Raw genomic sequence first — 14,950 nt, forward strand, 5'->3', positions numbered from 1 at the left:
GAATGTATATGTAACTCATCTTCAACAGTTTCAACATATGGCCTGTCTTACTTCATCTGTAACACACATCCAATCTTATTTAATCGATAACGTCTTCCACACCCCACCCCCACATCTGTTCACACTGAATTATTTTGAAGTAAGTCCAAAACATCTAATTTTATCTGTAAATAGCATACTACTGCATGTGTCTCTGAAAAATAAGGGTTTTAAAAAAGAAGCATAAAGGAGTTCCCCGAAGGCCTCGTGGTTAGGCTTCTGGGATTTCACTGCCGTGGCCAGGGTTTAGTTCCTGGTTGGGGAGCCGAGATCCCACAAGCTGCATGGCATGAACAGGAAAAAAAAAAAGTGTAAACATGGCTGCCATTGTGACACCTTAAAATTATAGTCACCCCCAATATCAGCAAATACCTTAAGAATACCCACGTTGTCTCCTGAGTTTTTAGAAGTGTTTTTTGGAATCCAAACCCAGTGTGCACGGTGCATTTAGTTGGCTTGATTCTTAAGTCTCTTGTAATCTGTAGGTTTGCTCTGTTTTGACCTTTCCTCCACACTGAAGAAAACCAGGCCTTTGTCCTGTAGAGTTTCCCATAGTCTGGCGTTTGCTGGCTACTCCCGCATGGCGCTGATTAGCATGTTCTTATGTAGAGGTGTATTTAGACTCACATTATTAGCTTTTGGCAAGAAGCAGGTGGTGTCCGCAGGTGCCTCCTTTTGCGTCACACGGGACACGTCACAGCGCCTGCCTGTGTCTTTTGTGACTGGGTGAATCAGCATATTCAGACACTGTCAGCCACAGTGGGAAGGGTTTCTAAAAAATGGTAAAAGGAGTTCACTAGAGCTATTATGTGGTAAATAATATAGGCTGTGTGTGTATGTGTGAGTGTATTTTTAAATTTTGTTTTGGTTACTCTTATCCCTCTTCATTTTGCCTCCCTCCATAGGATGACAATAAGCTGTTAAAACAGCAACTTAAAGATTTCCAGAATCACCTTAATCATGTTGCTGATGGTTTGATTCATCCAGAAGAAGTGGCAGCTCGTGTCGATGAATTAAGGAGAAAACTGAAATCGGGATCTGGAGAGATGAGGTAATAGAAGGTCAGGGCCACCAGGTACAGAGTGGGCCGAGTTGTGAATGCGGGCCCCAGTGATAAAATCCCCTTTCCGCAACTGTGCATGTCTGGTTTCTTTTGTAAGGTTTTCTCCCTATCGTCTGACCATGATTGAGACATAGATTACTTAATTCAAGTTGTCCATCACTGATTTTTTAAATCTTTTATATGTTTTGTTATTAATTTAAAAAACATAAAGGTTTTATGAGTAACTCATTCTTGAAAGCTTACTGCAGATGGTCAGGAAGTAGAGTCACTTTATGCACTTTAGGTAGAAAACAAATAGCTAAAGAAAAACAGGCTAATTTGAAAATGTGAAATGGACGTTAGTTCTTTGAACACACAGTTAGCCTGAAGGCAGCCTTTGCTCTCAGAGTGGCAGCAGTCAGTTGATAAAACAATGCTTTGCACTCCGGAGGTGCACAGTGATTTGCTGTGGATTGACAACAGGTGCCGGCCCACACAGCTCTTCTTACTCATGTACTGATGTTACTGGCGTGCTTGCATCCAGCGTCAAAAATAAAATGTCACGTTCATAACATCTTTCCTCTCCCCCCTTACCAGAATCCACAGTCCTTCAGATGTCTTAGGGAAAAGTCTTGCTGACTTGCAGATACAATTTAGTGAAATGCTGACACGTTCCCAGTGGGAGAAAGAGGAAGCCCAAGGGAGGGAAAGAAAACTCCAAGAAGAAATGGTTCTGCATCAGGAGAAGCTGGCGGATGGACAGGAAGCATTCAGGCAGGCCTGTGAGAGAGCACTAGAAGCAAGGGTAAGAGACGGGCAGGAGGCAACCGGAGGAAAGCGTTTAGAAAACACGCATGCTTTTCAGCAAGTCAGACGGCTCGCTTTTTCGTGTAAATACAGTGTAGGGCGTTCCCTGGTGGTCCGTTGATTAAGACTCCTCACTTTCACGGCCAAGAGCTGGGGCTCGATCCCTGGGTGGGAAACTGAGATTCCACAAGCAGCATGGCATGGCTTCAAAAAAAAAAAAAATGTTTGTTATATTAATTATACCTTAATAAAGGTAATTATACCTTTAAGGTACAATTAATAAAGGTATAATTTTTTAGAAATACGGTAAGTCAGACTGTGTGTGACTGAATTGTAGCCCTAAGTGTGGTGACCGATGTCATAGTCAGGCTTCTGCATGACACTGTGTTTTCCTTATTTTGGAAGCAAGGGAGCTGTTTCTTAACGTGCAGGTCAGTAACACCACGTTGCTAGAGCATAGTATGGTGCCAGAACCTGAGTTTTTGATATAATTATTTTAATGATGAGGCAAATGTTAAAATGGATCCTAGAGAACAGTTGTGATTAACCCATCCCCAGTAAGCCATTAATACTCTTTAGTAAAATGAAATACAATTCTCCAGAAGGTGTTTATTTTGCTCAAACAATATTTTGCTTAAAAATAATTTTTGAACCTTGATTTCCTCATAGATTAATTTTGACAAGAGGCAACACGAAGCAAGAATTCAGCAGTTAGAGAATGAGATTCACTATTTACAAGAGAATCTGAAAAGTATGGAGGAAATCCAAGGCCTTACAGATCTACAGCTGCAGGAAGCTGATGAGGAGAAGGGGAGAATTCTAGCCCAACTCCAGGAGTTAGAGAAGAAGGTGGGCAAGACCAGGAAAGAGACACACGAGTCCCTGCGGCAGGGTCCTGCTCTCAGCGAGGGGGCGGCTGAGAGGGCTGTGATCACCGTCACCTCTGGCTGCACTGCTGGCTCCGAGGGGGGCCGACCTAGAGAGACCTGGGTGCATGTCACTGGATCTGGAGCCTGAGACGCGGGGGCATGGTGGATGGAAGCAAGGGAATTGGGATGTCAGGCGCGAGTGAAGAGTCGACTGGGTGGTACTTCAGAGCTGTTGGGGTGATTTGCCTCCTTCTACACCCCTTGCCAAACCGGATACATCTGTGCAACATTACTTTTCAACTCCTCACTTTTCTTTGTAATTCCCTGGCCTTTTTTTAAGCTGCTCCAAAGCTACCTCAGCCACTGCTCCCCTTGTCACACCTTGTCCAGTTCAGAAGTTGCACCAACATCTCTGAAGTCACGAGTTGAAACATCGCACTCTGATCATAGCCTCTTTTGCTGTCAGCACCCTCACGCTGACAGAGTTCAACCTTATGGATGATCCCAGTGCCTTAGCCCCAGCTTTCCTGGTGTATGGCTTTCCTGCCTTTTTTTTTTTTCTTCTTTACTTTCTTCCTTGTCCAACTTAAATTCCGTGGTCTCCCACTATCACCATTGTTTGCAAATATCCTCAAATTCCTTGCTCCTTTCTCCTATCTTCTGTGACAAAACAGCAGCTGTCTGCTTTCTTTAGCCCTGCACTCGTGGCTGAGTATTCCTGAATTAAAAACCACCCATCCGGGCATAGTGGTGACACTGTAAGTGTTTGCCAGCCTCGGATGGGTGGCTGCCTCACTTCTCTCTGGAAAGCTCACTCTCAGGCTGCACTGTTCTGTACCTTCTCCCAGCCCTGGTGAGTGGCCTGCTTCATGCTTCAGTGAGAACCCATCAGTTCCCTAGTCTTACTGAGTCTACCTCCAAAATCTCTCTGGAATATCTGCACTTTGTCCTTCTCCAGGGCCACCACCCTCATCCACCGTAATGAATCATCTCTTCTGGACAGCGGCTGCGGCCGCCGGACAGCCGCCATTTCCACTTACCACCGGCTCCGCGGAGCAGCCAGCACAAAGCATAAACAGACTCTTGTCGGTCCCTGCCATCTCCCCTTCTCTCCAGCAGCCTCCATTGTCTCTCGGATATAGACGAAGGCGCCTTTGCCTCTGCGGCGCTGTGTGGCTGGCCTCCGTTGAGCGCTCCCCTTTCTTCACCATGCTGCTGCTTTCCGTTCCCGAGACCCCCAGGCTCTGGCTTCCCCCGCACCACGTCTCCCCCCTTCTCCCCGACTCCCTCCCCCACCAGCCTGGGTCTCTCCTGCCAGCCGCTCACAGAGGTGGGCACCTTGTTCTCTCCCTCGAGAGCAGCAGGCACAGTTTCAGTTACACATCTGCCTCAGCATTTGTGTAATACATGTGTCTCATAAGCCCCTCGAGGGCAGCAGGCAGGTCTGTTTGCTTTACCACCATAGGCCCCAGTGATCACAAGGGGGTCCATCGCTTGGCAGTGGTGCCAAGAAATGTTTTTGCAACAGATGAATGGATTTACGAGCACAAAGCTTCTAGACTGAGTATATTGATTTCATTCTAAGTTACTGTACGGTTTGAGACGTTTTTATGTTTCACTCCGGAGCACCTGCTGTGTACTAGGTATTGTTCTAGGCATGGGGTATGTGAACAGAGTCCCTGCTCCCATGGGGCTTACATCTTAATTCATTGCCACCAAATGAGTCATCTCTTTAACTTTTTTTTTTTAATCTCAGAAGAAACTTGAAGATGCCAAATCTCAGGCGCAGGTTCTGGGTTTAGATAAAGAATTGAAGAAACTAAAGAAGGCTGTGGCTGCCTCTGATAAGATAGCCACGGCCGAGCTCACCATCGCCAAAGACCAGCTCAAGTCCCTTCATGGAACCGTTATGAAGATTAATCAGGAGCGTGCAGAGGTGAGTCCCCACGCACAGAACAAGTGTCCATCAAGACTGCCCCTGCCAAAACACCTGTCCACTTGTGTTTTTGAGCTCTCATTATAGACTGGCTCTTGCGTAAAGTTGTCTGTTTCTCTTCAGACCTGATGGTTGCACTTCCCCCATCACAGCCCTGCCGTGGGTGTGGTGCTCTAGTGAGTCCCCAAAGAACCGTCAAGTGAAGCGAACCATCCTTCCCTCGGAGTGTAGGGGTCGCTGAGGCAGGCAGCTGTCGACACACACCGAAGCAGAGCCTCAGTCCTGCGGCGTCAGCCTTCTGAACCGCAGCCCTTTCATCATGTATAGAGGACCAGTCTCTTCACAGGGTCGTTATGAGTCCTGACTGAGAAAAGTCTGTCACAGCCTTTATAGGATGCAAATGCTGATGCAATTAAGACCCAGGTTGTGGAGGGAGAAGTCTCACCACAGGGGCCCACAGAGGCCCCCAGTCATGGGAGCCTGGGACGGGGAGGAGACGCTGGGCTGTGCTTTACTGATGTAGTTCCCTGCCCACTTGGAGCCCACAGACAGTTTAGGGGGGCTGCAGGTGATGGGCAGGCGAGGTGGGGCCTGGCACTTCCTGTGCAGGGGCAGCCAGGCGTGTGAGCTGATGAGAGCAGAGACTGAGTCTGGGGGAGAGAGAGAAGAGCACAGCCCGCAGTGCCCTAGTGCCTTCCCCGCGCCTCCGTCCCAGCAGGACCTGCAGGAGACGGAGCGGCTCAGCAGAAAGGCAGCACAGGCCGCGGGGGATCTGACCCGAGCGGAAGCAGAGATCGAACTCCTGCAGAATCTTCTCAGGGAGAAAGAGGAGCAGGTCAGTGCCGGGACCCCGTGAGGCCACCTCCTCGGGTCCTTATCAGTTCCTCAGTGATTGAATTTCTGCAGGGGCCTCTCAGAGAATTTTGAGGCACCATCTTTAGTCAGTCAGTGCTTGACCCTCTGCTGTGTGCCAGGCACTGCGTTGTTTAAATGTCCAGAGCAATGGGGTTCCTCATTAGTAAAGTAGAAGTAAAACATCAGAGGATTATAAATCATACTGAGAGGAGAAATGCATCTGGAAAAGAATATTCATTGGCAACTTGGTATATGTGATTTTTTTAATAGCTTCGAATTGAGATGGAGAAAGTAGAGGTAGGCACCCGAGGAGCAAGCTCACAGGTGCTGGAAATCGAGAAATTGAGTGAGACCATGGAGAAGCACAGGAGAGAGACCGCGAGGCTGCGGCGCTTACTGGACCTCGCCGGGGCTGGTAAGGTCCTGGGCTTTGGCTTTAGAACCGGATCACTCTGTTGGTTTTTTCCCTTTAGCAGATGTATTTGTTACCAGTCAAGCCCATGCTTGAGTTACAGAGCTGTAATAATTAGCTTCATAAATAAAGAACCTTTTCCATTGTACGTAAGTGCAGTATCAAGGGACTTGATTACAAAGAGAGAAGAGATTCATTTTTGTATTTTCAAAAAAAGGAATGTTTACAAATCCGTGTATTTCTCTGGCTCGCTTTCTAAGTGAGTAGCAGTAGGATATGTCTGTCCTCTTTAAGTATCAACAAACACTTATTACCAAAGGATAGCTGTGAGGAACTCAGAGTCATTGGCTCTCATGGAATCACTTCTGTATTTTGAGAGAGAAAGGAAGTAGATGATTTCATGCCCAACTCATGGAATGACTTTCCTTTACAGATAACAGAGAAGGCATTGAAAATATTTTGGAAGAAATTGCTGAACTCCGATGTGAAGTTTCTTACCAGAATGATTACATCAGCAGCATGGCAGATCCTTTCAAAAGACGAGGCTATTGGTACTTCATGCCACCACCATCGTCATCAAAAGTAGGAAGTCTGTGTTGTTGGGATATATACACTAACTTCTCTTTAAGAACATGTAACAAAGTTGCCTTCCGTAAATCTGTGATCAGGTGTCAAGAACAGATATCTGGGCTCAGCCACGTGTTTATACTGAGATGGGAATAGGGCATTCCCAAGGAGTGTGGCAGTCGCCCACTCATGCTCAGGTGTGTGTGGTGGGGTCCTAGAATAAGGATCCTGTAAGGAGGTAAAGTGACTTGAGCCCAGAGAGCCTGTTGAAACTGTTGAAAGAGGCTGAGACAGAAAAATAGGCACCTGGATTTCATTTCCTTTTAACAGACATTCATTCAGTGCTTACTGAGGTCTAGGTCAAGTGCACGACCTTGGTGGGAAGCCATGACGAATGATACAGTCCCTGCCCTCCAAGAGTTCATGAGCTGGGGAGGAACACAGTTACACCAATGTAATTACTAAACAGTGACACACACATGACAATAGACTAGACGTCTCTGCCCCCATTGCAGAGAGTTACAGGTTTATCTCATGGGAATGTTTAGGAAAGAAGCCTTCACACACAGGGGTGTGAAGTGGACACTAAGCGGCCCTTGCAGGCTATGCTCTCAGGAGCGAGGGGACAGCCCACGAGGGCAAGGAGCGTTGGGTTAGCCATGGCAGGTAGCCTTGCGGGGCTTGAGGGCAGGATGGGAACAGTGAAAGGTAAAGTAGATTGGGGCCATGATTTTTTTTCAAAGGGACTTCAAAATCCCTTACACTTAATTATGTAGGCCTTGGGAAACTGCGGTTGTGTGTGCTGTGATCAGAGCTCTAGCTTTGGAGGAAGAGTCTGGCAGAGTGTGAAGGCTAGACGTGCAGTGCACGAGCTGCTCTGTGGGGCTGTTTGAACTCATTCGGGTGAAGGATGGAGGAGGCTAGAGCCGAGGAGCTGGAGGAGAGAAGGACTGAGGGGTGTTCAGTGGGCACAGAGTGAAGGTTTGCGGCCTGAACGTGGGAAGGAAGGAGAGGCTCTCCTGCAGAGCCGAGAGCGACATCCTGCTGGAATCCGCTGACAACCACAGTCAGGAGAAGCAGCCCTAACCCGCTGGGATCCCAGGGCCGTGTGGACTTCATCAAAACCCCGAGAGCACAATCTAAGATCCTCCTCCCAGATCTCTAAGGAAGCCAGACGTCTTGGCACAACCAGGACCACAGGTGGAAGCAGTGTAGGTGGAGCAGAGCCCGAGTTGGGGGAGGGTTTGGAGGGTCGACCTGCAACTGGGAAGGAGAAGGAGCATAAGAGTAGCGCTCTAAGGCCAGGCCCGGCTCCTAGCAGCGCAGGAGACGAAGGTCCCAGGCAGCCTGGAGAGCACCTGGTTTCCAGATCTTACTTGCTGGGCCATCGGGAATGAGGCCAGAGAAGAGAAACCCCCAGGAAAGATGAGTCCAGGAGCCAGGAGGCTGACCCCATGCAGGTTATATGAGCATGTGGTCGCGTCCCACTTCTCCCTGTGAGAATGGGAGTTATGATGTGGGGAGAGAAACCAGTTCTCTGTTGGCTTTGCTGTAGACTGGCCTTTCTCCACATCAGTCTTTTCATTTGTAAGAGATGCTGTGCTCTTCTGTCACTTGTTCAGGTTTCCAGCCACAGTTCCCAGGCCACTAAAGACTCTGGTGTCGGGCTGAAGTATGCAGCCTCAACTCCTATTGGAAAACCACAGCAGGATGGGAAGGAAGACGGTGCCCCTCCAGCTGCCTCGGGATACTGGGTTTATTCTCCCATCAGGAGCGGGTTACATAAATCGTTTTCAAATAAAGGTAAGTCAGATCACATCCGGGAAGTTGCATTTCTCTTGCCTGGTTAATGACTTTTGGTCCCTGAAATCCATAAAGTGCAGTCCAGTCTCTCAGCTTGCTCGGTAGGCCCTCTGTGACCTGGTCTTGGCCAGTGACCCCGTGCCTCACTTCCCATCGCTTCCCCACCTGTCAACCATACCCAGCTGCGTGCTGTGTTTCTCACATCTCTGTGTCTGAACCCCTCTGTTCGGAATGTTCTACTCCTTCTTTTCTCTCCCAAACTATTTCTGCTCATCATGACTTCATCAAGACCCAGGTCCTCAAAAAGTGCTCTTTTTCTGGCACCTTCCTTCTCGCTGCCTTACCCAGGCACGCTGAACAGTTCACCTGTGCTCCTGGCATGCAGTAGTTTACATCCTTGTCTCATGGCATTATTTACCTCAACTGAAATGAAGTGTTACAGGTCTGTCTCCAGAGGAAAGAGTCAGACCTGGGGTAAATCCCGGCTCTTTCACTAAGTAGCTGTGTCATGCTAGGCAGATTATTAAGCTGCTCTCAGAGTGTTAACCTGTAAACTGGGAATCTTACATTCTGAGAATTCGTTCGTTCAGGAAGTCGAGGGCCTGCTGCGTGCTTGGTTCTCTGTCATCAGTGATAAATGCGCCAAGCTCTTGTTCGCTGGAGAGGTCAGTGAGCAGACCGCCACAGAGAGGCTATGTGTCCCGACGGTGGTGGAGCCGGGGCTGTGGGTCTCCTTGCATGTCTCTGCTGGCCTTCATGTAGCATGAAGCAGGCTCTCAAATGCTGCTGAGTGATGAATGAGTGAAGACAGGAAAAAAGCAAACCAGTGGACAGGTGTCAGAGACTCAGGTTCACCTGGTGAAAAGAATTGGAAGCCCTGTTGTGATCCATGTTTCAAAACTGCTTTTGGCCTTTTTTACAAAATTTTATTTTTGCATCTCTGATATCTTGGTCTGAATGCCGCTGTTCTCTCCTCGGCGTGTTTACCTAGTAAGCCACGGGAATAAGACACGCTCCTGTGTTTCTGTTTGAAGATGCAGACAGTGGAGGAGAGAGCCGGGAGGAGAGCGAGCCGGATGACCATGACGACCACCCGTTCATCCCTCCTCCTGGATACATGATGTACACCGTGCTCCCCGACGGCTCTCCTGTGCCACAGGGCGTGGCCCTCTACGCACCGCCGCCACCCTTGCCCGACAACAGCCGCCCTCTCAGCCCTGGCACCGTTGTGTGTGGCCCGCCGCCTGCCGGCGCCCCCATTGTATATGGGCCCCCACCCCCCGGCTTCTCCATCCCGCTCACCCCAGTGGGCGTGCTGCACTGCAACGTGCCGGAGCACCATGGCCTGGTGAGTGGGAGCCACGAGAGCTCTGTCCACCGCCGCCCTGGGAGGCTGCCGTAGAGCCGACCCGCCTGTGCACGGCTTCCGTCCCAAAAGTGTGCTTTTAAGGCTGGTGTTTAGAACCGAGCAAACATCCCCTTATTCAAATACTGTTCTGGTCAGAAGTCAGGGCACCAGATCTCTCTCTGGACCTAGTTTAACCATTTTATAACAAAAATGCTTTCAGCCCAGAAATTATCCATTTTTAAAGAATGCTTATGATGGATGCTTTTGTTGGTGAGCACTGTGTGAGTGTGTGTGTATAGGCATGTGCTTGCTCAGTCGCTGCAGTTGTGTCCGACTCTGCGACCAGGCACATGCGCGTGCCTGCCTGTACTTGTGCACACATGTGTAGACGCGTGTTCACGTGTGAACCTGTGTAAGAGCAGCGCACAGTAAGGCTTTGCTGGGGATCGTCCCTCGGGGGTGAGGTTAATGATTGTTCTTTCTTTCTTTTCACAGTTCTCTTCTTATTGTGCCCATAATTTTGTGTTCTGTTTTTCCTACTTAATGTTACAAGCATTTTCCCCATGGTTTTCATAGACATTTTTAAGCAGTATTTTAATAACTGCATAACATTTCTTTATTTGTAGGCAGTGTAGTTCATTTAACTTTGTATAAATTTTACTGTATTTCACATTTTTTCCTCCAGGCTAAATTCAAGAAATGATTCCCTTCTAGTCCCTAGGTTACTTTTCAAGCTTTCGGCACTAAAGAAATAAAACGCATTATAAGTACCTCCTTCAAACTCAGGACGCCTGGATCCTGATGTTTTCCTGAGCTCTTGATTTTTTCCTTTTCCTCTCAGCGAACTGAGAGGGAGATAAAGGGTTCTAGTACCTGGGTGTGAAGCCACCAGCCCAGTTTTAATCGGTCAGCCTCGTTTCAGAGGGACTGTGCGTATTTACATGATTAAAAATGGCCATTACTCTTGTTAACCTGAAGTGCTTTAGAGCACACTGTTTTTGTAAGTTCTGTTGGCTCAGCACTTGTTAATCTCTCAAACTGGCTCTTTAACCCTCCACTGGTACCCCCTGTCTATATGGTTCCCTGGCTGCGCCTTTATAGCTCCTGTGTTTGTGCGTTGCTTCTTCAGCTGAGATATTTCCTATTTCATTTATTCTTCAGAGCCAAGCCCTTCCTCTCAGTAGCCGTCTCAGCCCACTCCCCTCCCACGTGTCCAGAGGAGGGGCAATGCGTACGTCTGTGTCTCTGCAGATGCTGAACTCTGGGACCAGGCAGAACCCGCAGAAGGCGTCTGCTGACTGTTTATCAGGCAGCCATAGCTGGACTGATGGAAGAGTCGTAGAGTCTGTTGGTCCATCCATTTCATCTGTGATGTGTGGAGACATTGGCTTGACTTAATTTTTTTTCAAACTGAAGTCTTAGAAAGCTACCACAATTTTCAGGGCATAGATACTACTTTAACCACAGTTCATTTCAGTTTGGGGCAGGAAAAAGGGGAAAGGTCATGTGATATTTCAGTATTGCATTTTTTTCTTTATTCAGGAGAATGAGGTTTCTAGATTGGAAGACATAATACAGCATTTAAAATCAAAGAAGCAGGAACAGAGGATGAGAGTATCCAAGCGGCAGTCTGAGAAAGAAATAGAAGAACTGCATCATAATATTGATGAACTTTTGCAAGAGAAGAAAGACTTAGAGCACGAAGTAGAAGAATTACATAGAACCATCCAGAAACATCAACAGCGAAAGTAATTATTAGCCATTTTATTTTTATGATTCAGATTAATTAGTTCATTAAGGTAACCAAAATCAGTGTTGTCCAATAGCACTTTCTGTGATCTTGGGAATGTTCTAGATCTGTCCCGTCCAGAACAGTAGCCTTAGCCACGTGTGGTTATTGAGCACTTGAAATGTGGCTAATGAACCTGGGGAACAGAATTGAGTTTAAATTAATTTAATAGCCACATGGTGATTTCTAAGTTCTCGTGACCGATAATCCAAATCAGCTTCTTTTATGACCCCTCTTGGAGAATGGCCATCCCTCCCCGTTATACTGGCTGAAAGCATGTAGGGTGTCCTCAGCACTCCCCTTTCCCCCCACTCCCCTAGGCGTCCAGCTGCTCTCCAGTCCCACTGACGCTGTACACAAAAGAGCTCTCACACTGGTCCCTTCTTTCATCTTTGCTGCCCTGGCCTTTAGGCGCTCTTATCCTAGGGTCAGGTTTTCCAGGTGTCTAGTCTCTCTCGCTCTGTCCTACCCTCGACATGGCTGCAGACCTGACCGTGCATGCGCCCGTGTGGCTCTCATTCCCACCAGCGGACATACTGCTCTCCAGGGTCTGAACCCTGCCTCTTTTCTTTCATCTTTCTCTTCCCACACAGTGTTTATTCTGGCCCTGCGTACTTTGCCGCAGTTTCCCTGAACACCACCTTTTCTCCTGCCTCCTTACCTGTGCATGCACTGTCCTTTGCCTGCAATGGCTTCCCAACCTGCCCTGCACAACTCCCACGTGTCTTTCCAGGTGAGGGTCAGGGATCCCCTCTGATCCAAGAGGTTTCTCACCTCAGCTCCCACAGTTGAGAGTTGGCAACATTGGGCGTAGTGCTTTGCACACTGTGTGTAAGATGCCCAGGCGGACAGGCGCGGGCGCAGGCCTCCCTCTCTGTGCCCCCGTGTCTGGCATAGGGTTCATTAGCTCGTATAGTGCCCGCTGCTTGGGTGAGTCCCACAGAAGCCCGTCTTCTGCCTGGACCATGAGTTGTGACAGGTCCTCAGTTTGTGTCCATTTCGCCAGCCTGGCCCGCGTGCCAGGGTTGGAGGAGGACCTGTGGGGGACCTCGAGGTGCGTGAAACACGGTCTCTGCCTTCTAGGAGCAGATGCAAGAGTGACGAACAGACCTGGCAGGAAGAGTAGGGGCCACCGAGAGAAGCTTGGGGCCAGATGTTTGAAGGCTTACAGAATAGTTATTTCATTTTTTTAGGTGTATATAAGGGGGTGAAGTTTTTGAGGGGGATGTAGGCCAGTGGGACAGCCACTTCTTTTCCTAGTTATAAAAATAAATGATCATTTGGGGGAATTTGGATAACACAAAAATGGTCAAAGAAGAAAGTAAAAATTGTCTGTATTCATTTGAAGACAAACTGTTAATATGCTAAGTTTATTTTCACGTTTTTCTGTATAGATAGTCCCATTTTCAACGGAGAAGGCAATGGCAAGCCACTCCAGTACTCTTGCCTAGAAAATCCCATGGATGGAGGAGCCTGGTAGGCTGCAGTCCGTGGGGTCGCTAAGGGTCGGACACGACTGAGCGACTTCACTTTCACTTTTCACTTTCACACATTGGAGATGGAAATGGCAACCTACTCCAGTGTTCTTGCCTGGAGAATCCCAGGGACGGGGGAGCCTGGTGGGCTTCCGTCTATGGGGTCACACAGAGTCGGACATGACTGAAGTGACTTAGCAGCAGCAGCAGCAGTCCCATTTTCAAGCAATTTTGACTTTAACCTTGTGTTACTAAGTCCTGTGTTATGCTTTTTGATTTGTCAGACATCATCACCATAATTTTACTCTAGCAGAAATGTAGAATAATTTTGAGGAAAATGGATGGTTGTCTTGGGAGTGGCTTGCTTTATTTTTATACCACAGAAGAATTGAAGTGTCAGCATTGTCTTGACTAAGTGCTGATTAAAAAAAAAAAGTCTTTATATTTAAAAGGACAAAACAGCAGCATCATACATTATACATACTGTTCACTTATTGTCAGCAATATGCCATGTTAAGTAAAAGTATGGTAAAGATAACCTTGAACTTAGGTATACTTAGACCTTGACCCAAGGTAAAAATAGACCTTGAGCTTAATCAGATGTAGCGTCTGTCCCATCCCTTCTCATATTAGAAAATCACCGTGCATCTTTTTATCATTAGGCTATAAGTATTGATATGGTCACATTTAAAATCTCTCTACGTGTGTGTATGTGAATTTTTTTTAGAGATTTCATTGATGGAAATGTTGAGAGTCTTATGAATGAGCTGGAAATAGAAAAATCACTCAAGCACCACGAAGATATTGTAGATGAAGTTGAGTGCATCGAGAAGACTCTCCTGAAGCGTCGAGCAGAGCTCAGGGAGGCTGACCGACTGCTGGCCGAAGCCGAGAGTGAACTTTTGTGCACAACAGAGAAAGTATGTGCTGCTGTGCTTGGATGGAGGTGGCCTACTGTTGTCAGCAGGAGGGGTTAGCAAGAGAACATGTAAGAGCGCAGTTGTCAGTCAGGCTGCACTCTGCTGGTTAAGGCACTGCAAGGGTTTGGGCAAGTCACCTAAGTCTCCGAGCTTTGCTTTCCTCAACTGTAAATTCAGTCTAAGAAAACCTAAGCTGGGGAACTTCCCTGGTGGTCCATTGGTTAAGAATCCGCCTTCCAGGGCAGGGGACACAGGTTCGATTCCTGACCAGGGAGCTAAGGTCCAACATGCTGTATGGCAGCTGAGCCCACACGCTGCGACTGCTGGACCTCAGCGAAGGCCCAGCACAGCAAACGCAGTTGCCTCGGCTGTTCAACATGAGTGAACGGAGAAGCGTACTCAAAGCTCCCGAGAGTCATGCAGTTCCTGACACACCCCCTCCTCATCCTGTGTGTGTTTGAGAAATTACTTGGGCTGTAATGTTTATTAAGCGGGTTAATCTTATATTCTTATAAAATAACAATGGACCTCACAGGCAGACTCTTAATTTATTCTCCAGGTTGATAGTTGATATAAAGTCAAGTATTTTTTGGCCTGAGGTAGTATTCTTGAGACTGAAACGCAGAGTAATCTGGGGCGGGAAAGGAACCGCCTCTCCCTGAGCCCCTGTCAGGCCGCACGTTGGCTGTTTTATAAAGGCCTCTTCGTTTAACTTCCCTGGCAACCCTGTTAGGTGGTCGTTAGCCCTGTTCACAGCTGTAACTCACAGAGCCTGGTCTGGTCTGTGGACACACAGATGAAGTCCTGCCTCAACAAAAGAGCTTTGTAGCTCGATGGGAATTCCAGGGTTAAAAAAAGTCCCGTATGCATATGGGGCACCTCAGGAACTACTGTTTTTATATTGTTGTTTCAACATGGACCAATTTGAATGAATAGAAATCTGTTACCCAGGAGCTGAAATGAATTTATGAAAGAAATTCTGAGCGGTGGCTTTATAAGAATGGAAAAACGTCCTCATCTTCTTTTCAGATGGTCAGTTGCCTCTTCTGTCACATGGTAGATCACTGTGAGAGCACATAGGTGTGAGC

General features: G+C 47.8%; 1 protein-coding gene across 10 annotated transcripts in view; it reads left to right on the forward strand.

Moving 5' to 3' along the window:
- Nucleotides 1-14,950, forward strand: part of CNTRL (centriolin) — a 90,569-nt gene that overhangs the window by 47,362 nt on the left and 28,257 nt on the right. For 7 of the 10 annotated variants that reach the window (XR_016037928.1, XM_055427784.2, XM_088838317.1 and 4 more), the window contains 11 exons: nt 945-1,090; nt 1,679-1,886; nt 2,558-2,737; nt 4,514-4,693; nt 5,409-5,528; nt 5,819-5,963; nt 6,394-6,542; nt 8,150-8,330; nt 9,365-9,678; nt 11,221-11,426; nt 13,670-13,862. Coding sequence is in view for 9 of the 10 variants with exons in the window: in XM_055427784.2 (XP_055283759.2) it covers nt 945-1,090; nt 1,679-1,886; nt 2,558-2,737; nt 4,514-4,693; nt 5,409-5,528; nt 5,819-5,963; nt 6,394-6,542; nt 8,150-8,330; nt 9,365-9,678; nt 11,221-11,426; nt 13,670-13,862 (2,022 nt within the window). In the remaining variant the exon portion in view is untranslated. The remainder of the gene's footprint in view (nt 1-944; nt 1,091-1,678; nt 1,887-2,557; nt 2,738-4,513; nt 4,694-5,408; nt 5,529-5,818; nt 5,964-6,393; nt 6,543-8,149; nt 8,331-9,364; nt 9,679-11,220; nt 11,427-13,669; nt 13,863-14,950) is intronic. The other 3 variants (XM_055427785.2, XM_088838320.1, XM_088838318.1) reach the window with 2 other exon arrangements.

The sequence above is a fragment of the Moschus berezovskii genome, chromosome 7, assembly GCF_049115385.1.
Source record: "Moschus berezovskii isolate FMDL1 chromosome 7, NW_MosBer_1.0, whole genome shotgun sequence".
Lineage (NCBI taxonomy): Eukaryota > Metazoa > Chordata > Mammalia > Artiodactyla > Moschidae > Moschus > Moschus berezovskii.